This window comes from Aquarana catesbeiana, linkage group LG09, assembly GCF_042186555.1.
Source record: "Aquarana catesbeiana isolate 2022-GZ linkage group LG09, ASM4218655v1, whole genome shotgun sequence".
NCBI lineage: Eukaryota > Metazoa > Chordata > Amphibia > Anura > Ranidae > Aquarana > Aquarana catesbeiana.
Window position 1 is genome coordinate 300,603,888 of NC_133332.1, and position 21,510 is coordinate 300,625,397.

The window sequence follows — 21,510 nt, forward strand, 5'->3', positions numbered from 1 at the left end:
TGTTTATGGGCTGTTAAAAAAACTCCCAAAAACGCCTGTTTATGAGCTTCAGTGTGCATGGAGTCCTAATCAAATTCTTTGATATACTGATGACCACTAGAGGGAGCATTTACAAATCTATGAACTATAATGAACAAAATATGGAACAATAAGACCCTAGAGATATGAAAGTCTTCTCAAAAATGACTGTCAGCAGAACTGTACAATAATAACTCACTATACATACTCACTTAGGAGACTGTAATTTCCCTTTAATTTAGCACATCACAGCACTTTCTGGTTCAATTTTTAGCAAAGACCTGTACTTTTTTCCTTTCTTTATTTAGAAAGCTCATCATTTCTGTGAATTTACCATTTGTGCAGTTTCACAAGTACAGTAATATGGAAGTTTCAGTTCAGTTTCACAAGCATTGCATAATGCAGCTTTTAGAGAAGATCAAACCTGCAGCTTCAAGAGTACTGTCACACCAGCTACATGAATTGAGAGGATGAAAAGGCTTCTGGGTGATTACATTTGCTTAGTTTGTATGTACTCACTGACTATTTACAGCATAAAGAGTGCATGTGATTATAACAAATATTTGTTAACAAGCAGCTCGTTTCATAATTCTCTAGCTGAAAATTTCTCCCCAGCAAGTGAGACATTTAAAAGCTGAACTCCAGGCAAACACTTAAATACAAAGTTAAAATGCAGACATGGGAAATGTCTTACCATGCAAAAGATTTATTTTTTTCTGTCCATCCATACCTGGGATTTACACATAAATGGACTGTCCTTGGCTGTAGTTAAGCAATACAGCTAGGTTCCCTGCCTGTGATTGGGCAGTTAAGGCGCAGCAACAGACTGAGGAGGTTATCTTTCTTCTCCTCCTGTCGGCATGTTCCTTGACAGCAGATGTAAATGCAGGACACCTGATTGGCTTAGAGTGCTGCCGCCACCTCTCCCAGTCTGGATGCTGATGTACAGGAGGCTGAAAGCAAGTAAGATATTTATACTTGCTGCATAGACGTGCATAGACGTTTTTGTTTCATTCATTTTTTTTTTCCCCGTTTTTTGGGTCATTCGTTATGATCGCAATTCATAAGTTTGGAAATTCGTAAGTTCGAAAATCCAAAAATGTTTAAATCTGAAAATAGGTAAGAAAATCCGAAAATTCGAAAGAACGAAAATCCGAAAATTCTAAATGATAACTAACTAATAATAACTAACTATTAAATTATAGGTATTGGAATTTCCTTTCAAATTTGGCTGTTAGTGAACGTAACGAATACGAATTATCCGAAATAACGAATGCCGCATCTAAACAAATGGAACGGAACGAATATATAATAAATAATAATAATAATAAAAAGTTGTTATTATTACTGTTATTTATTATTATTAATTTGTTACGTTCCATTAGTTTAGATACGGCATTCGTTATTTCTGATATTTCGTAACTTTGGAGAAATTCATATTCGTTACGTTCACTGACAGCCAAATTTGAAGGGAAATTACAATACCTATAATTTAATAGCTAGTAATAGTAAAAGTGGTTGTTAACCCACGCAGAGAGGGAAGGGGGTGAAGGAGGGCAGAGGAGACACGGAAGCACGCAAACAGACCAGGGCTCAGCAGCCATGATTATTGTGGTCTGTTTGCAAAGGGGAGGGGATAGCCAGGCAGGATAAGCCAGGCATTACAGGTGTTACAGGGGGCCAAATTACACAGCACAAGCACTCTGCTGTGTAACATGCTTGAAAGGAACAGAATCTTTTTTTTTTGGGGGGGGGGGGGAGGGGGGGGTTAACAAACGCTTTAAGTTATTATTAGTTAGTTATTATTTCAAATTTTCGAATTTTTGAGTATTTGGATTTTCCAATATTCAGAAAAATTAGTTAAACAGGTTTTCGTTAATTCGGATATTTAAGAATTAACAAATTTGTTGAAATTTGTTAAAAAACGAATTCGGAAATAAACAAATTGCACATGTCTATTGCGGCATTTAAAATACAATGGCATAACTTTATCAGTTGGTGTTTTTTACTATCTACCTGGAATTCAGCTTCAAAAACAGTCAACATGGAGATAACCAAGGAGAACTTCTATTTTCTACAGTATAACAGGCTTCACTTATCACAGTTTCTTAAGAACTCTCTATACTACCCCACTACTACTACTACCCTCTTTTATTACTTTGAGAGACAGAACCCCTTATCCTGCTTCTTATTATGTTTGCTAAGTGGACTTAGATCAGCCTTTGGGATATAAAGGAAGTGGTGGCGGGTCATTGCATCCCCATAACCATGGCAAAATATCAAGTTTCATTGGCCATGAAGGCAAAATGTGAATTCTTGGTTTCTAATCACTCTGTAATATATGGAAGGAGAGGGATTGTGGCATTTTTGTCCATCTCAGAAAACACCTTTAAGGATTACCTAAAATGTGCTGGTGTGCAGTTCCTTAGACCATTTGTGTAAACCACATTAGGCGAGTAACCTTTAATTTGCATTCAAAGGCTCAAAGTGGCTGTAAACCTCAGACATGAAATATAAACAAAGCATATCCCTCTATAATGTGTACTTGTCTCAATTAAGAACACTAGGTGTAATTTCTGTCTGCTGCTTCGTTCCTCTGCTATCAGCATGAATCACTTCTGACAAGTTTTCCTGACACCAAGAGAAAAATGGTGACAGGGGAGGGACCTCCAGCAGATTGACAGCATCAGCTCTGTTCCTGTGAGCTGGGTGAAGGAGGTTGTGCCCCCCCCCAACCATCTCTCAGAGCTATCTTCATTGAGCTCTGCAGCGTGTAATTTCAGCTCTCCATCCCCTTTTTTGTGAATTCCCAGAAAAGCATTATACATTTAGCACTTTGAACAGGTGTAGAGAAGAGAAGACTGTAGATAAATAGGTACAACTTATGTAAAATAATTTGTTTTATCTCTGTGTATCACCTGAGGCCAGTCATGGGTATATGTAAGGGTTTACAACCACTTTAAATGGGAAGTCTGTTCAAAACGGATAACCCAGCAGGTTCATCGCCTTGCTAAGCATTCTATGCTGATAACACAGTGAGTTGTTGTAGATAGACTTAATCATCTGCTGGCTACTTATATAATTTCAAGATTCTGGCAAAGGAAGTGTCTCTTTATTTCCTGGTTGCTTCCTCCTTCTGACCCGTGGTGACCTAATTTGTACCACTTACCGGATTCTTCATATGGTGACTCCAGCCTAAGCTACAATACCACATGGCTCATTTGATGGCCTGTACAAGTCTTTGAAGTAGAATAGAGCCACAACGCCCTAAGAAGTTTTTTTCCACCAGTGTGCCTGAATATTATCAGTAGCCAGAAGGTGATTGATCTTTATGGTATCTGTACAAAGTTACTTTATCAATTGTGAACAGACCTATCCATATGAAACTCTTGAAGCTCTTTTCTAATAACAAATCACTTTTTGTTAAAAGAAGACTTACAATATGTACCATAGCTCTTCTTTTTATGAAAAGCAGCTGTACTGATAAAGAAATACAAGAGCACTGGCCAGCAATGCAGGTATATCCCTTCAGTAGCTAGGCTACTAGCTATTCTACCCCTGAGTTTGTCTTTTTACTATCTAGGACTCTTCTAATAAAAAAGGAGCAAACCAGTGGAGGCTTTGCCCATAGCAACCAATCAGGTTCTGTTTTGATAGTGCAGGAGTGGATCCTACAGGCAACGTATATGTTCATTTGTTTTTCATAAAAGAGCCCAACTGCACACAATAAGCCGGTGCGATTTTGCAGAGTCACAAAAAATATGGTATATTCTGTCAGCTTGTCAGTCACCAAAACTAGTCTGTAATCCTTCAAACAAAGGCAGCACACAAAAAAAGTGCCTTTTAGGGGCAATGGGGTAATGGAGACATTTTGGCAACTTTCAAACCATAAGAAGAAAGTTTGTTGGAGGTATTGATTCTTCATAAATAACACATCCTAATGAAAAAATAATCTCAAGAAGAACTTAGAAGGCTCAAGCCCAGAGCAGATGTGTAACATTTTGGATCATAAATCCAACCTGAAATGAAATGGATCCAGTACAGATGTAACAACAGTGTTTAAATGAAGGTCAGTGAAAGCTGGTTGAAAGTCTGAGAAGGTATCTGCATAAGTTGTGCATTCCTGATATACCTCCTTGTAATTCAGCCATGTAACAGTGTTCTTTCGTAAAAAAATAACACAGTGATACCCAAGGATGCAATAAAGCAAAAATAGTTATTTGACCTTTCCTCTTTTTGGTATTATTACAAGTTTATTAGCAGCTTTTATCTATTTTCTCAGATTCACCGACGTTTTGGGGGTATCACAACTACTGCCGGTTTGTTTTTTGGCCTCCACATAAGGACCTGTGCATCATTGGCATTCGGTTTCACAAGGGCGCTAGGAGGGATGGGTTCATTTTTGTTGAGCACTTGTGGTTGCTCCTGGCCACAGGGTTCCTGCAGTTTGGCGCGCTGTCCCAGTGGTAAGGTGGGTTTGACATCAATCTCCAGTTTCATCCTCCACTTGATGGTATGTAGGATAACAAGTTCACCACTGGCCATGTTGATGGCCACCAACCAAGTAGTAAAACTTTGGTCCCTCCGGATGCCCGTCAACATAGGCACGTTGGAATCACTAACAGGCACTGCCCACGTCACACTTGGGTAGAAATTATCATTCATACTGACGGTAAACTTGGTGTCCCTTTTGGTGGGGCCAGTAACAGTGCAGGTCTCAGTAGTGTTGCCATACCAGGGGTAGTTGACTCCATCTGAGTCACTAATTGCTGGGATTTTACCATTTTCCAGATCTGGCAGTTCCCAGCTGGACCTGAAAACAAGAGAACATTGTTAGTGAAAGGCTTTAATACCTGTATTTTCAAAAAAGGAGAGGTTCTGGAAACATATGCAAGCTTTAGATCACCATTGTCCAGTTAACTGACTCACTCTAAACGAGTGAAACGTCAGCCAAAACATCTTAAATTTTGTTTTTGATAGGGCGTGGAAAGGTTAGAACCTCTGCAGAGTTTATAATGCTGTATGTGTAACCCCAGGGGGAATTCAGCCTCCCTTCAAGTCGCAGTTTGAGGAACCCAACAGGGGCACAGTTAGTAATAAAAATTTACCAGAGGTTTAACATGGAATTCCAGGTTTACTTTGACTTTAAATAGTTTGAGCCAAGGTGGCCCAAACAATCTATTATTGGTACCGCAAAACTGTAGTGAGCTACGTTGTGTTCTGGCAGCAGTATGGTGCACTTTCCCATCTGTTGCTGCAACTAAATTGAGTCAGCCCAATTACCTCTCTGTCATTCAGGAGAAAACCCTTTCTCTCTTTGGCCAAGGTGAGGCAGATACATGACATTATGATTTTCACCTTGGCTAATCAGAGAAAGCCTTGCATTCATTGATAAAAATACAAGGCTGCTCCTGAATTCAAGGCTTCTCCATTCAAGCCAACTCAATTTAGTTCCAGCAGCAGATAGGATGTTGCCTCTACTGCTGCGGAACACAGCACCCCATACTCTATGTAGCTAATGCTACAGCACACACAGCGGCCGTATCAATTAGTAAAGAAAATAGTTTGTTTGGTCTAGGCTGGACCAAACAAACTACTGTACATTACTAACCGATGCATCCACTGTGTGTGCTGTAGTATACTGTAGTCAAAGTAAACTGAGAATTCTACTTTAAAGTGTATGTCAAGGCAAAAGATAAAAATACAAACATTTTAAAATTTTGTACATTTATGGAATACAAGCACACTTCCTCATGACTTACTATTTTAACACACTTCAAGTACAGAAAAAAACTATTCCTCTTTGACATGACAACGCAGCTCTGAATTCCAAAGCATGTGTTGTCAGCCCTACCTACTTAATTTTGGTAGATTACAAAGAACACAGACATCACCTTAAATCCCCCCCCCCCCCCCGCCTCATCTCCACAACCTCTCCTTGTGCACAAGTAGACAGCATAGAAAGTTAGCAGCGCACAAGATTGCTGTCTAAATCAACAGGTATTAACGTGTAGCACTACCCTTCCTGCGAGGAGCCACTTGAGTATATTTGGTTCTGTACTCTGCCTCTCAACCCCAAAAAACAGTCTCAGCCCCTCTGGCACACCTTGCAATGATATTAATGCGAACACCACCAATAAAAGACACACGTTGTAGTAAAACACAGAAATAGTCTTTACTGTGCAATTTCTTAAAAATAGAAACAAACAGAAGCAATATAGCTGAACAGTAGACAAATATATCTCAAATAAGTCAACTGTGTAATAATGACTAAGAATCAAGAGCATTAGAACTCTATGGTACTATCTTGTTGCTTTCAGGGGACTCCTCAAGACAAATAACCCCGAGAGCAGAAGCAAACTAACAATTGCCAGATTACAATTTAGCAGACACTGTAAGAGATTGACCACCACTCTATTTGAATTGGGGTGTATGAGCGCAGGCAGGAGGAGAGCAGAGGAATGACCCTATCTTATGGCAGATCTCTCCCTTCTGTCCCGTGGCTTCACAGGCCCAGAAAACCATAAACACTGTACCTATAGCAGCGTTCAATAATGTAACTTCCAAGTTCAGATTACCCCCCTCATACATTGCATATACCGAGCCCTGGGTATGTGTGTGTGCCCGTATGGCACCAGTAACTTCAGTTCCTTTGGAAGAAGGCCTTGAATCTTCTGCTACCCACTTTAGTTGGTGCACTTAGATATTCTGGTTGGTAGAGTGAACATGCAATATGCTGGCAGCATTCGGGTAGCAGGGCGGACACTGTGACTACAGGTTTAGGCAAAATAGGCAATGTTGTCTGCATGCAGTGACTCTGTATCCTTTGTAAAATGAGAAAGTGCTCACCTATCCTGTGGCCCAAACAAAGTGTCCTAGAACAGGCAGGCTCTTCAGGTAGCCTGACTGGCTACCTCACAATCAAAACGCTTCACGCCGTGTGTACAGGTGCACCTGGAGAATGCACCTTGGATCCCACTCCCAGGCAAGATGTCCCTGACCGGCCGTGGATCTGTGGGAAGAACGGCACGCCGAGGGGGGGCAGCGCTTGTCCCCTGGGTCTGATCTTCTCCCTTGCCTCGAGGTCTCTGCCCTGCTCCCAGGCAGCCTCTTCGGGCCATTTACTTCCCTGGTCTGTGTGCATGCTGAGGTGTGTAGTTTGCCCCCCTATGGACTGTTATGTGGCCATTTGTATTGGGACTACATGTCCCACAATGCTTTGCTGCAGTACTCCTCAAGTTTCATTGGTTCCCTCCACCTGCCAATAGGGAAGCAGGGGAGGGAACAGAACGGGCGGCCGGTCTATCTGCGAGGGCTGCTCGCACACACAGTGTAATGGGAGGAAGAGGGAAGGGGGAATCACCCTGCAGGGGCAGATGGGCTTCTCTCCCTTGTGAGAGCCTGCGTCATTTCCGGCAGCAGCTGGCGGGAAGTGCGGGACACTTGCTACAGATGCGTTTCAGGGGACTAGCCCCCTTCTTCAGAGCAAAGCTCTGCCATCTGCATACCTCCAAGAGGTTGGAGAACAGACCTCTGCACTCTGTATCTTGATATGACACCATTCCATTCTGCTTTTTGAGTATAACATGTACTATTTCATACCCCTATCCTACTTTCACACTGAGACGCTATAGCGCTAAAAATAGCTCCTGCAAAGCGCCTCTCCTGTCACTCCAGTGTGAAAGCCCAAGTGCTTTCACACTGGAGCGGTGTGCTGGCAGGACGCTAAAAAAAGTCCTGCGAGCAGCATCTGCGGTGTAAACAGCACTCCTACAGCGCCCCTGCCCATTGAAATCAATGGACAGCTCCGGCAAAGCACTGCTGCAGCGGTGCTTTGTGGGTGCTCTTAACCCTTTTTCGGCCGTTAGCAGGGGTTTAAAAGCGCCCCGCTAGTGACCAAAAAGCACCGCAAAAATGACGGTAAAGCGCCGCTAAAAATAGCGGCACTTTACCTCCGACGCCGCCTGCCCCAGTGTGAAAGTGCCCTTAATATAGTGCTGGAGATAATGCACTAGGCGCCCTTTCTGTTGTTTGTGTAGTACTGTATACTCCGATCTGAGAAGGGGCCACACCACTTTAACCATCCAGCCCCAGTTGCTCAGTGGCCTTAATATTTGTATCGTAATGGCAAGCTTCCCTACGATTTCTGAGAGCTGAAGTGTCAAGTTTTTATTGTTCTCTGATCAATCAATCAATGTCTATGAGGGCTTGTGCACATACAGTCAGGTCCATAAATATTGGGACATCGACACAATTCTAATCTTTTTGGCTCTATACACCACCACAATGGATTTGAAATGAACGAGATGTGCTTTAACTGAAAACTTTCAGGTTCAATTTGAGGGTATTTACATCCAAATCAGGTGAACGGTGTAGGAACAGTTTGTATATGTGCCTCACACTTTTTAAGGGACCAAAAGTAATAGGACAGATTAACAATCATCCATCAAACTTTCACTTTTTAATACTTGGTTGCACCTTTGCAGTCAATTACAGCCTAAAGTCTGGAACACATAGACATCACCAGACGCTGAGTTTCATCCTTGGTGATGCTCTGCCAGGCCTCTACTGCAACTGTCTTCAGTTCCTGCTTGTTCTTGGGGCATTTTCCCTTCAGTTTTGTCTTCAGCAAGTGAAATACATGCTCAATCGGATTCAGGTCAGGAGATTGACTTGGCCATTGCATAACATTCCACTTCTTTCCCTTAAAAAACTCTTTGGTTGCTTTCGCAGTATGCTTCGGCTCATTGTCCATCTGCACTGTGAAGCGCCGTCCAATGAGTTCTGAAGCATTTTGCTGAATATGAGCAGATAATTTTGCCCGAAACACTTCAGAATTCATCCTGTCTGCTTTTGTCAGCAGTCACATCATCAATAAATACAAGAGAACCAGTTCCATTGGCAGCCATACATGCCCACGCCATGACACTACCACCACCATGCTTCACTGATGAGGTGGTATGCTTTGGATCATGAGCAGTTCCTTTCCTTCTCCATACTCTTCTCTTCCCATCACTCTGGTACAAGTTGATCTTGGTCTCATCTGTCCATAGGATGTTGTTCCAGAACTGTGTAGGCTTTTTTAGATGTTGTTTGGCAAACTCTAATCTGGCCTTCCTGTTTTTGAGGCTCACCAATGGTTTACATCTTGTGGTGAACCCTCTGTATTCACTCTGGTGAAGTCTTCTCTTGATTGTTGACTTTGACACACATACATTTACCTCCTGGAGAGTGTTCTTGATCTGGCCAACTGTTGTGAAGGGTGTTTTCTTCACCAGGGAAAGAATTCTTCGGTCATCCACCACAGTTGTTTTCCGTGGTCTTCCGGGTCTTTTGGTGTTGCTGAGCTCACGGGTGCATTCTTTCTTTTTAAGGATGTTCCAAACAGTTGATTTGGCCACACCTAATGTTTTTGCTATCTCTCTGATGGGTTTGTTTTGTTTTTGCAGCCTAATGAAGGCTTGCTTCACTGATAGTGAAAGCTCTTTGGATCTCATATTGAGAGTTGACAGCAACAGATTCCAAATGCAAATAGCACACTTGAAATGAACTCTGGACCTTTTATCTGCTCCTTGGAAATAGGATAATGATGGAATAACACACACCTGGCCATAGAACAGCTGAGCAGCCAATTGTCCCATTACTTTTGGTCCCTTAAAAAGTGGGAGGCACATATACAAACTGTTGTAATTCCTACACCGTTCACCTGATTTGGATGTAAATACCCTCAAATTAAAGCTGAAATCTGCAGTTAAAGCACATCTTGTTCATTTCATTTCAAATCCATTGTGGTGGTGTATAGAGCCAAAAAAATTTGAATTGTGTCGATGTCCCAATATTTATGGACCTGACTGTAAGTGGCCAGGGGACGGTAACACCAGGTGGTTGAGCTGTATATATACCACAAAAAATGAAAAAGCATGTTGCCGACTGCGACCGGTGCAAGTCTGTGGGGCCATGCTGCAACCTCCCTGCAAAGCATGTAGTTGTGTGGCATTTGCAGGGTTAAATCAGGCAGTGAGGAAGCAATATAATGCCTCATCGCCTGTCAAATGTTCTCTAAAAACCAATCCAGACAAGCCCTAAGATTCCAGTCTTTCAAGGAGGTTAGCAAACAATACATGTTGCTTGTGTAAGGGTTCTTTCAGGTAAGGAGTAATGCTTACCGCCTTCTGAAAGGCATCACTTTTCAGAGGGCAGTATAGCAGCATCTGACAGTCATCCAGGGGGCGCTACTACAGTCTCCTGGACCATGTCACAACTGGCAGTTGCGGTGCGCCCTCATTGATCTCAATAGGCAAGTTTGGCAAGAGGTGCTGCCTGTCAAACTTTGCAGCCCGAGTTAAAAATGCTGCAGCCGCCAAGCAAAGCATCATAGCCAAGGCATGTGTACAGCCCTGTCAGGCTGTAATGTCAGAATTTGGGTGGGCGGCCGTGATAAAACCATGGTTCAGCCACCTATTTTTACCCCCTTCCCGTCCATAGGTAGTTTGTACATTCAGGCTTCAGCTGTCATGATTTCCTTTCCTTTCTAAATATAAAAGCTTTACAAGGACGTGTGTCACAATGATAAAGACATCCTGTGCCGTCAAAGACAGATTCTTCATAGTGGATGAGATTTTACAGATTCACTTTTTTTTTTTTTACCCCCCCCCCCCCCCCCATTCTAACCGGTCTTCCTGTCTCCTGCTATGTACAGGAGGTTTCCGGATACGAGCAGCATTTCCTGTTGTAGGAGAGATTTGAGGACAACTATAATATGAGCCTTGAATGGGGAGTGCAGCATCTACAAATGTAACTAGACAAGCAGCGGAGATTATCAATATAATGCTGAATGAGAAGAGTAAACCAAAGCAGTTATTATGCCACCTTGCAGCAGATAAGACAGAAGGATGTGCTTTGTTGTTCTCTTTCTGTGCTTCACACTTAACCACTTAAGGACCAAAAGGATCTGCCGCCTTAATGACCAGGCCATTTTTTGCAATACGGCACCACGTGGCTTTAACTGACAATTGCGCAGTTGTGCAACGCTGTACCAAAACAAGATTTATGTCCTTTTTTTCCCCACAAATAGAGCTTTCTTTTGGTGGTATTTGATCACCTCTGCGTTTTTTTTTTTTTTTTAACTATAAACAAAAAAAGAGGGACAATTTTGAAAAAAAAAAATATTTTTTACTTTTTGCTATAATAAATATCCAAAAAATAAATAAACACATTTTTTTCATCAGTTTAGGCCAATATGTATTCTTCTACATATTTCTGGTATAAAAAAATCGCAATAAGCATATATTGATTGGTTTGTACAAAAGTTATAGCGTCTGCAAAACAGGGAAAATTTATGGCATTTTTATTATTAATATTTTTGTACTAGTAATGGCGGTGATCAGCGATTTTTCGCGGGACTGCGACATTGCAGCGGACAGATCGGACACTTTTGACACTTTTTTTGGACCAGTGACATTTATACAGCGATCAGAACAAAAAATAGCCACTGATCACTGTATAAATGTCACTGGCAGGGAAGGGGTTAACACTAGGAGCGATCAAGGGGTTAAGTGTTCCCTAGGGAGGTGTTTCTAACTGTGGGGGGAGGGTAGTGACTGGAGGAGGAGAGAGATCGCTGTTCCTGATCACTAGGAACAGCAGACCTCTCTCTACTCCCCTGTCAGAACAGGCATCTGTCTGTTTACATTGACAGATCCCCGTTCTGGCTCTCTGAGGAGTGATCGCAGGTCACCGGCCGACATCGCAGCCGCCGGCCTAGCGCATCGCCACCGGCATCTCGCGCCCCCTAGAGCTCCTAAATCGGCCGACATACACCTATGGCAATTTGCACAGCCATGCCAGCCTGCCGCAGTATAATGACGGCGGCTGGTCAGCAAGCGGTTAAAGTGGAACTTCTCTCTCCCAATAAACATTGCTTATTTTTAATTCTCATGCTGCTAGCATTAATAAATAGATAGGAATGTATATCATATTTACTTGTTTTAAGCTATTTTTTTGTATCTTTCTTCAGTTACTTCCTGGTATCTTGCCTGGCAAATGATGTCATACATCACAGGACTCTTCAGGAGGGGAGGAGGAGGGATTTTCTTAGCTAAGCACACTTTCCTGCATGCGTGCCTGAGCTAAGGGCAGATGGATTTCAGGAAGTAAATGATACATTAATTATTTGCCCTTACTCAAGATGGCCACGGCCAGAAATGCTAGGGCGTTGTTTTTCAAAGTGATTTCTCAACAAAATAAAGCATGGAGACATGGATAGATAGGGGGAGTTTGCTTTAAATATTAAAAATGAATTAAATTGTGTTTTTAGTTTGTGGTGCTCAGATGCAGTGAAGATCCGCTTTAAGTCAGAAAAATAGGAAGCTTTAGGGCTCATATACACTTGCTTCAGTTATGCTTTTTTGAAGCTTTAATAAAGCTTGGCAAAATCCCTATGTGTGTTGATTTTCTGTTTGTTTTAAAGGAGCCCAGTAGGACACCAGCTCAGTAGTACCCCCACTCAGCAGATCTCCAGTTAGTAGTACCCCTGTTTAACAGATCCCTAGCTCATTGATACTCTTGTTCAGCAGATTCCTGTCAGGGATGGGCTCAGCCCTTTCTTCTCAAAGCTAGCCGCTCAGCTGTCGGCTAATTGCCAGCTCACACAGTATCTCTCCACAGTGACTCACCTGTTAAAGATATCCTGCTTGTCAGTCCTGCCTACTTAAGCCGTCCAGCCCAGATGATCTCTGCCTTTGCCTTGGTCACATTTCTAGAGATGCTCTCCTGTGTTCCTGTTAAAGACTTGCTTGGCTGACATTCCTTCTGGCTCCAGATCCTGCTTGCTGTTCTACTACGCTCATCTCTGGCTCCATGACGTTTTGGCTTGTCTGACTATCCGTTCCATTCCTGAACTCTGGCTATGACTTTTGACTTAGTTTACTCTGTTTACCTTTTTTTATTATTATTATTAAACAAGTGTGATTTAACTGTACTTCTGTCTCAGTCTGATTCATGGTTTCTGACAATTCCCACCTTATTTGTACCCTTGTTCAGCAGATCCCCTGCTAGTACTCCCAGCTCTGCTGATGCCTCACTCAGTTGTAACCCCCAGCTTTGCTGATCTCCCACTCAGTAGTAACCCCAAGCTCTGCTGATCCTCTGGTTTGCTGATCCTCCTCTCTTTCTGGTTCCCGCTCACCTTGTGCTATATTGCTCTCATGCTGCACACCACATAGTTTCTCCTGCTTTGGTCCCCCAGCTTTGCTGATCCTCTGCCGGTCGGTCCGCTCTTTCCGGTTCCTGCTCACCTTCTGCGATAGCGTTCCCATGTTGCACACCGTCTTCTACTTGCTCCGCTCCAGTCCAGACCCGGCTCACCTTCCTGCTGCTCCTCTTTGCACACCAGATGCAACAGACACTCTCAGAATATATACACATGAACCAGCAGTGACTGCTGATGACGTCTTTCTGGTTCGCTTGTTGGTTTCCCAGTGCATTCTGGGATATCTCATACCTGCAATACCTCCGAAACAAAGCGAAGCCAAAGCTGAATAAAAGCCTCTCAAAAGCTGCAGGTGCTGCTAGCGAACGTTGTCATAGACTACTATGGAGATGCTCTGAAGCACCAAGAAAGTGACATGGGGTATAACTTTTGAAGCAAACACAAAGTGTGAACAGGACAGTAAGCTAACCATTTTATTTAGGAGCTTTGATTGGCATTCAGAGTGCTTTAAAAAGCATTTCCAATGCCACATTTTGAAGCAAGTGTAAACAAGTCCTGCACACTTGTGGTGTGTGTTTGACAGGCAGGGAGGTGTTATGTCGCCTCCTCACCTCCTGTTTTAACCCCTAAAAAACCTGCACCACTGTGTTGCAACCACAAATTGAAGTTGCAGTACGGTCTTATCCAGGTGAATGATTTGCGCTCAGGGGGCATTACCGCCTGACAAACGCGACATGGCGGATCATTTTTGCCTGCTTTTCTTTACAGCGTTAGTATGTGTGCACTCCTGTTTGTTGCCTGTGCAGAATGGATCAGAACATAGACAGATTGCTTTCTGATTCATTTATCAGTCTCCAAGGGATGTACAGTCAGGGATGTGCTTGGAGATCCGTGCAGCTGTCTGCCTGTAAGTGGTTTGGACAAGTTGTCTGTAGAGAATACCTGTGCTTCTGGTGTGGGTGCATATGGCCCTTGCGTGGGTTTACAGATCGGTACGCCCCGGGCTTTTTTTCAGCAGGAACGCGGGACCTCCAGCTACTCCAGCATACTAAATGTATGTAATAGCATGGGGTGTGGGCATAGGCGTGCGCATAGGGTGTGCCAGGTGTGCCTGGGCACACCCTAATCACCCTGTGGTGCGAAGATTTCCCCTGCTGCTTGGCTGCAGAGATAGGGACTGGGGAATCTCTGTCCTCAGTCCCTTTCTCTGTCTCAAAAGTGAGATATCAGGGGTCTGTTTAGACCCCTGATATTTCACCAAAGTCCCCCCAATGGGGCTCCTAAAAAAATTGTAAAAAAACAATAATAATTATTGTAAAAAATAATTTAAAAAAATACAATTGTAAAAAAGTAATAATAAAAAAATTACAGAAATACTGACCCCAATCTCTGCCCTACTGACATTGTCCATTGCTCTACCGACACTGTCCATTGCCCTACTGCTATGGAAATCTATTGTTGCAGGGGGGTCTTATGTTGCTGGAAGGGATCGGTTTATTTTTACTGGCTACTGGAGGATCCATTGATGCTGGTTGCTGGGAGATCTGTTGTTGCTGCTTGGGGGGGGGGGCATCTAATGTTGCTTGGGTGGATATTTTGTTACTGGGTGTGATATTTTGTTGTGGGTGGTTCACTGTTGCTGCAGGGAATCTATTGTTGTTGGGGTGGAGTCCATTGTTGCTGTGGGGTGTCTATTGTTATGTGGGGATCTATAGCTGGGATTCTATTGTTCCTGGCTGCAGGGGATCTATTTTACTGCTTTTCTTTTTATCATTAACATGTTCCATACAAATGATTTAGCACCACAAAATGATACTTGGTTCTGTATTCTCTAAAAGGGGCAGTACTGGTAGGTGGGTAGGGGGTAGAACGAAGGGACGGTGGTCAGAGGTGGGTAGGGGGCAGAGACAAGGGGTGACTCAGACAGGGAGAGTTCCTGCACCTATTCTCCGAGAAAAAAAGCCCTGCTACGCCCATCTGAATGAGACCTAAAAGCTACATAAAGCAAAGACACACATACAGTATTTGCCTCTGTAATTTTAGGCTTGTATTTGTTTCTATAAATATAAATATGTGAGTTTCAGAAACATTTTCAGAAGTATATATCACCTGAGGAAGGAATCTAAGTATATGATTTATGGCACCCAGCAATGCTGAACACCACTGGATTAACGTTACCTAATTATTATTATTATTATACAGGATTTATATAGCGCCGACAGTTTACGCAGCGCTTTACAACATTAGGGCAGACAGTACAAGTACAATACAATTCAATACAGGAGGAATCAGAGGGCCCTGCTCGTTAGAGCTTACAATCTAGGAGGGAGGGTCAAGTTATACAAAAGGGTAATAGCTGTGGGGGAGGAGCTAATGGAGAAAATAGTGCAGTTGTTAGATGGAGGCAGGATAGGCTTCTCTGAAGAGGAAAGTTTTCAGGGATCGCCTAAAAGTGGATAAATTTGGAGACAGTCTGACAGATTGGGGTAGGGAATTCCAGAGGATGGGCGAGGCTCGGGAGACGTCCTGGAGGCGGATATGGCAGGAGGTGATGAGGGAGATAGAGAGCAAGAGATCTTGGGAGGAACGGAGATGGCGATTAGGTTGGTATTTTGAGACTAGGTTAGTGATGTAGGTGGGGGCACAGTTGTGGATGGCTTTGTAACTTATTGTTAGTATTTTGAATTTAATTTGTTGGGCGAGTGGCAGCCAATGGAGGGATTGGCAGAGAGGGGTAGCAGACACTGAACGGTTTGTAAGGTGGATGAGTCTGGCAGCCGCATTCATGATGGACTGAAGGGGGGATAGTCTATTTAAAGGTAAGCCAATGAGGAGTGAGTTGCAGTAGTCAAGGCGAGAGATAACCAGGGAGTGAATCAGGAGCTTTGTGGTTTCACTGGTTAGAAAGGGACGTAGTTTAGAGATGTTGCGGAGGTTGAGGCGGCAAGCTTTGGAAAGTGATTGGATGTGGGGCTGAAAGGAGAGTTCAGAATCTAGGATAACACCTAGCACCCTGACATGTGGGGACAGGTGGATGGTTTTGCCATTGCTCTTCACAGAGAAGTCAGGGGAAGAGGCACGTGGGGGAGGAAATATTATAAGCTCGGTTTTGGACAAGTTGAGTTTGAGGAAGTGGTGTGACATCCATACAGATATGTCGGTTAGTAAGTTAGTGATTCGTGAGGAGACTGATGGAGTGTGTTGAGGGGTGGAGAGATAGATTTGTGTGTCATCAGCATAGAAATGATATTGAAAGCTGTGAGAGGCTATCAACTGACCCAGGGAAGAGGTGTAGATTGAAAATAAAAGAGGTCCAAGAACAGAACCTTGGGGGACCCCGACAGAGAAGGGAAGAGGAGTAGAGGAAGTAGAATTATAAGTGACACTGAAGGTGCGTTGGAATAGGTAGGATGAGAGCCACTGAAGAGCACAGTCACGGAGACCGAGGGAGTAAAGTTTTTCGAGGAGGAGGGGGTGGTCAACCTTGTCAAAGGCAGCTGAAAGAGTACAGAATAGTGTCCGTTGGTTTTTGCAGTTAGTAGGTCATTTGTGAGTTTTAAAAGAGCAGTTTCTGTGGAGTGTTGAGGGCGAAATCCAGATTGAAGGGGATCAAGAAGGTTGTTTTTAATGAGGTGGTCACTCAGTTGGTTGTAAACCAGGCGTTCAAGGAGTTTAGAGGAAAAGGGGAGCAAGGAGATAGGGCGTAGGTTGTTAAGATTGGTAGGGTCCAGGGACAGTTTTTTGAGTATGGGAGTGACCAGTGCATGTTTTAGAGCATCGGGGAAGAAGCCAGAGGTGAGGGAGAGATTGAAGATGTGGGTTAGAGAGTGTAGGATGGGGTCAGAGGGTGACCGTAGCATTTGAGAGGGAATAGGGTCCAGGGGACAGGTGGTTAGGTGGGCGATAGAAAGGAGTTTAGCAACTTCGTCTGGAGTAGCAGATTTGAATAGGGGGAGTGTCAGTTTTATCTGTTGACATGGGGTCTTAGCTGGGGGAGATACCTGTAGAGTGGAGATTTCATCACGGATTGTATCAATCTTGTTTTTGAAGTGATTAGCTATTTCCTGGGCAGTGAGTAAGTCAGTGGGGGGAGGCGGTGGAGGACAAAGTAGAGAGTTGAAGGTAGAGAAGAGTTTACGGGGATTGGATGAGAAGGTGTTAATAAGAGTTGTAAAATAGGTTTGCTTGGCAGTGTGGAGGAAAGAATAGTATTTTTGGAGGGCAGATTTGTATTGGTTGAAGTCTTTAAGAAACTTAGTATTGTGCCACAGACGCTCAAGAGCGCGACTACATTTTTTTGAGAATTTTAGTTTCATCTGTTTGCCAGGGTTGTAGGGGTCGAGGCCTGATTCTGCGTGTAGTGAGGGGAGCGAGCTTGTCCAGGGTGGAGGACAGAGATTTATTGTAGATGGATATGGTTTGGTTGGGGCAGGACAGGGGAGAGATTTTGTCATAGAGGTGGACGGTAGCAGAATAGAGGAGAGAGGAGTTGAAGTTGCGAAAGTTTCTACGGGTGATGGTTAGGCGATTGGAGGGAAAGGTGGTGGAAGACAGGGGGAGAGAGAAACTAATAAGGTGGTGGTCGGAGAGAGGAAAAGGATTGTTTGAGAAGTTGCATGGAGTGCATAGGTAAGAGAATACAAGGTCAAGGGTGTTGCCATCAGAGTGAGTAGAAGCCTGTACCCATTGCTTCAGGTCAAATGAAGAGGTTAGACTAAGAAGTTTAGAAGTAGCAGGAGTGTTTGTATTAGCAGGGATGTTGAAATCACCGAGAAGGATTGTGGGAATTTCCGAAGAGAGAAAGTAGGGTAGCCAGGCAGAGAATTCATCAAGGAAAGTCGATAATGGTCCAGGGGGCCGGTAGATCACAGCAATTCTTAGGGAAGTAGGAGAGAATAGACGTATACAGTGGGCTTCGAATGATGAGAGTGAAAAAGAGGGAGGAGGGTGAATAACCTGGAAGGTGCTCTGGGGGGATAGGAGGAATCCCACTCCACCTCCCTTGCGTCCATTAGGCCTAGGGGAGTGAGTCCAGTGAAGGCCACCCTGGGAGAGGGAACCTAATGAATGTATCTTATGTATATGCTTCATGAAACCCAGTCTAGATATTGCTTTTTATACCTTTTTTGTCCCTTTTTTTTCATCAACTTTATTGCTATCTCACGGGATGTACAATATCCCTTGTGATAGCATGGGCCTTGACAGGTCCCTTTTTAAGGAGAGATCTGGGACTTATTAGAACCCAGATCTCTCCTCTGGCCTCTAAAGCATCTAATAAAACTGAGATGGATTTGATTAGACGCTTGTAAAAGCTGTTAGTGGCTGGTAAACTGAAGACTGACATTGTTCCTCCCTCTCTGTGACGTCAGAAACTGGAAGTGATGATGATTTCATCACTTCCAATTTCTGAAATCACAGAGAGGGAGGAACAATGTCAGTTCTTCTCTCTGTGTTCCTTCCACAGGATGCCACTGGTCGGAGCAGTCACAGGCTCCCCAATCGTATGGGAGAGCCTGGGAAAGGTGGCCCCAGCTTCTAACCCCAGCTTGTTTAATTAAGCTTTGACAATAAGCCCTTGTTCACATCGGCGTGATTTGACATGTCAAATTGCATGCCAAATCGCAGTCTGTTGCTGGCAACAGCACTGTCCCAATCGGCGCGATGCCAACTTTGCAGTGCCGCACCGATTTCCAAAAGTAGTTCCTGCACTACTTTTGGTGACTTTGGGGGTGATTGTATTTGTACTCGCCTGGCCTGTTAGGGTCCTTTTATATGGGCTTGTCCACTTGGTGGACTCCACTTGCTCAGCGGGTGTATCAATCGGCTGATCCCTGCTGAGCAGGTGGATGACAGGTTCGTCTCTGCTCACTGTGCAGAGATGGACCTGTCAGAGTTCTCTCTCTATGGGGAGATCGGATGAAAACGGACCGCCTGTCTGTTTTAATCCGAGCCCATCTGATCCAATCCACCAGACGGATGGAAAATATCTGTCTGGACTATACGAACAGGATCGGATTGGACAGCAGCGGGTGTCAGCAGACATTTCACCGCTGACATCCGCCACTCCATAAGAGTTAATGGAGCGTCCAATCAGGTCCACCTGAAAAACTGAAAGGCGGACCTGATCGGAAAGAACATGTAAAAGGGGTCTTAGCCTAGGTTCCCCCTGCTGCGGGATTGAAATCATGCGAGTTCAGCTGAACTCGCAAGATTTCATACCTGCATGTCAGTCCGACTTTGGGGGTGATTTCAAAGACATCTGTGCGGGTTCCTGCACAGATGTTTATTGAAATAGCACCTGAAGTCACCAAAAGTAGTACAGAAACTACTTTTGGGAATCAGTGCGGCGCCGCAAAGTCGGTGTTGCACCGATTTGGATGGTGCCATTGCCGGCAATAGCCATTGATTTGGCAGGCCATTTGACATGTCCCAGTAGACAAGTGGTTAAGTACCTGATGGATGATATACATGTACAAGCTATTGGGATCTGAGCACAGGCATATCTTCTGTTGCATTGCAGGTCAGTGGCCAGACATGAACCTGGTGGCTCTGTCCCAATCTGGGTTTATCTGCCCCAAGTTGGCATTGTGTTCACTGTAGCATTTTCGTTTTGCAGAACAGAGTAGGGACTGGCCATAGAGTAGGGTTGCCACTTTTTCTTCAAGCCAAACCTGAACACTTTGTTGCACAGCAAAACATTTATTTTAGCATACACTATAGCAATGTAACGGACCTGGGGCACCTTTGGGCGCTCCAAAGAGAATAGTAATGTGGCGTGCAGAGTGCCCCCTCACCCTCCTATCAGGCCCTGTTCTGAGCCACATTTCTGTCTGAATATTGTGTCCAGGGATTGAAACCTGGACACATGATTCAAAACCAGAACTGTCCAGGTGAATCCCGGACAGTTAGCAACCCTACCACAGAGGGATTACTTTGACACAGCTGATAAGTTTAAACATGTATCACAATACGTGTGAACTAAAAATCCCATTTCTTTTTCTATTGCAAAGTTTGCTAGGAAATGTGCTAGCAATGTGCAGAGGCTTCATCTAGAATTTCTAGTTTTACATGTGGTCACATCCCTTTGGCACGTGATGGATGATTGACATGTAAAAGCTATTGAGATTTAAGCACAGGTATCCTATTTCTGTAAATTTGAATGAGCCGCACAAAGCTCATTCAGCTGGCAATACACTAGTAGATTTTCAAAAATTTGTACGAAAATTCTCAGTACATTCGATGACTTGATGAATATAATTCGAAAGTACTTCAAAAGTGTATTTGCATTCAATGGATAAGTTCACCTTTTGGAGCATATTACAGTCATATTTAGGGTGTAACATGCCCCAGACTTGCTGATTACCCCCCTCCCTGCGATAGCGGATGGGGGATCTTCCCACTGCCACATCCTAAAAATGGCTCTGCCCACACAGCCGTATCATTCATTTCCAGGAATCTGTCAATCAGAACTACAAATCCACTCAATGGACTGCAGGTGTGCTCATCAGCACGCTCGTACTCCTTTCACACTGCCTGCAGCTCTATAACAGAAAGCCCATACAGAGGTACGGGCAACAGAGCTGCAGGCAGTGTGTGAAGGAACCTCCTGTCTCCTGTGAAAGAAATAATAAATGCACATTTTGTTTCCTGCAAAAATTTCTGCATTTATTATTTTTTTCCAGAAAGGTGAACATTGCTTTTAACCTTCGATTTTGAAATGAATGGACTTTCCTGAAGATAAAAAGTGAAGCGCTCCACGCTACAAACCTAAATATAAGACAGCAAAAAAATATAATAATGCAAATAAAAATACCATAAGTCCTAAATAAAGTCCCAAATATGTGAAATTTAAAGTGACTAAGTAAAAGTCTTATATACAGTCCAAAGTAAGTCTTTGAACAATCTTGATCTTGCAAATAATCTGTGGACTTCAATAATTCTTCTGTGTATACAAATGTGTGCAAAACACCCTGGACAAAAGTGACCACACATAATCGGTGAACTTTAAAAATTCTTCCATGTATACAAAAGTGACCACACATGTGAAGTATGAAGTGACTAGGTGTGGGACTTTTTTTTTTAGTCACTTTATACTTCCTGTGTGTGGTCACTTTTGTCCAGGCTGTTTTGCACTTGTTTGTATACACTGAAGAATTGTCAGGGGCTATTTGCCAGATCAAGATTTAAATTTGACTGTGTATGGGACTTTTACTTAGTCACTTTATATTTCACGTATGTGGCATTTAGGACTTATTTTTATTTGTATCATCATATTTTTTTTT

General features: G+C 43.5%; 1 protein-coding gene across 1 annotated transcript in view; it reads right to left on the reverse strand.

The window, feature by feature from the left end:
• Positions 1 to 230: 230 nt before the first annotated feature.
• Positions 231 to 21,510, reverse strand: part of FAM78A (family with sequence similarity 78 member A) — a 58,098-nt gene continuing 36,818 nt past the window's right edge. The window contains exon 3 of the mRNA XM_073600499.1: positions 231 to 4,831. Within this exon, the coding sequence (XP_073456600.1) occupies positions 4,303 to 4,831 (529 nt within the window). The 3' untranslated portion in view covers positions 231 to 4,302. The remainder of the gene's footprint in view (positions 4,832 to 21,510) is intronic.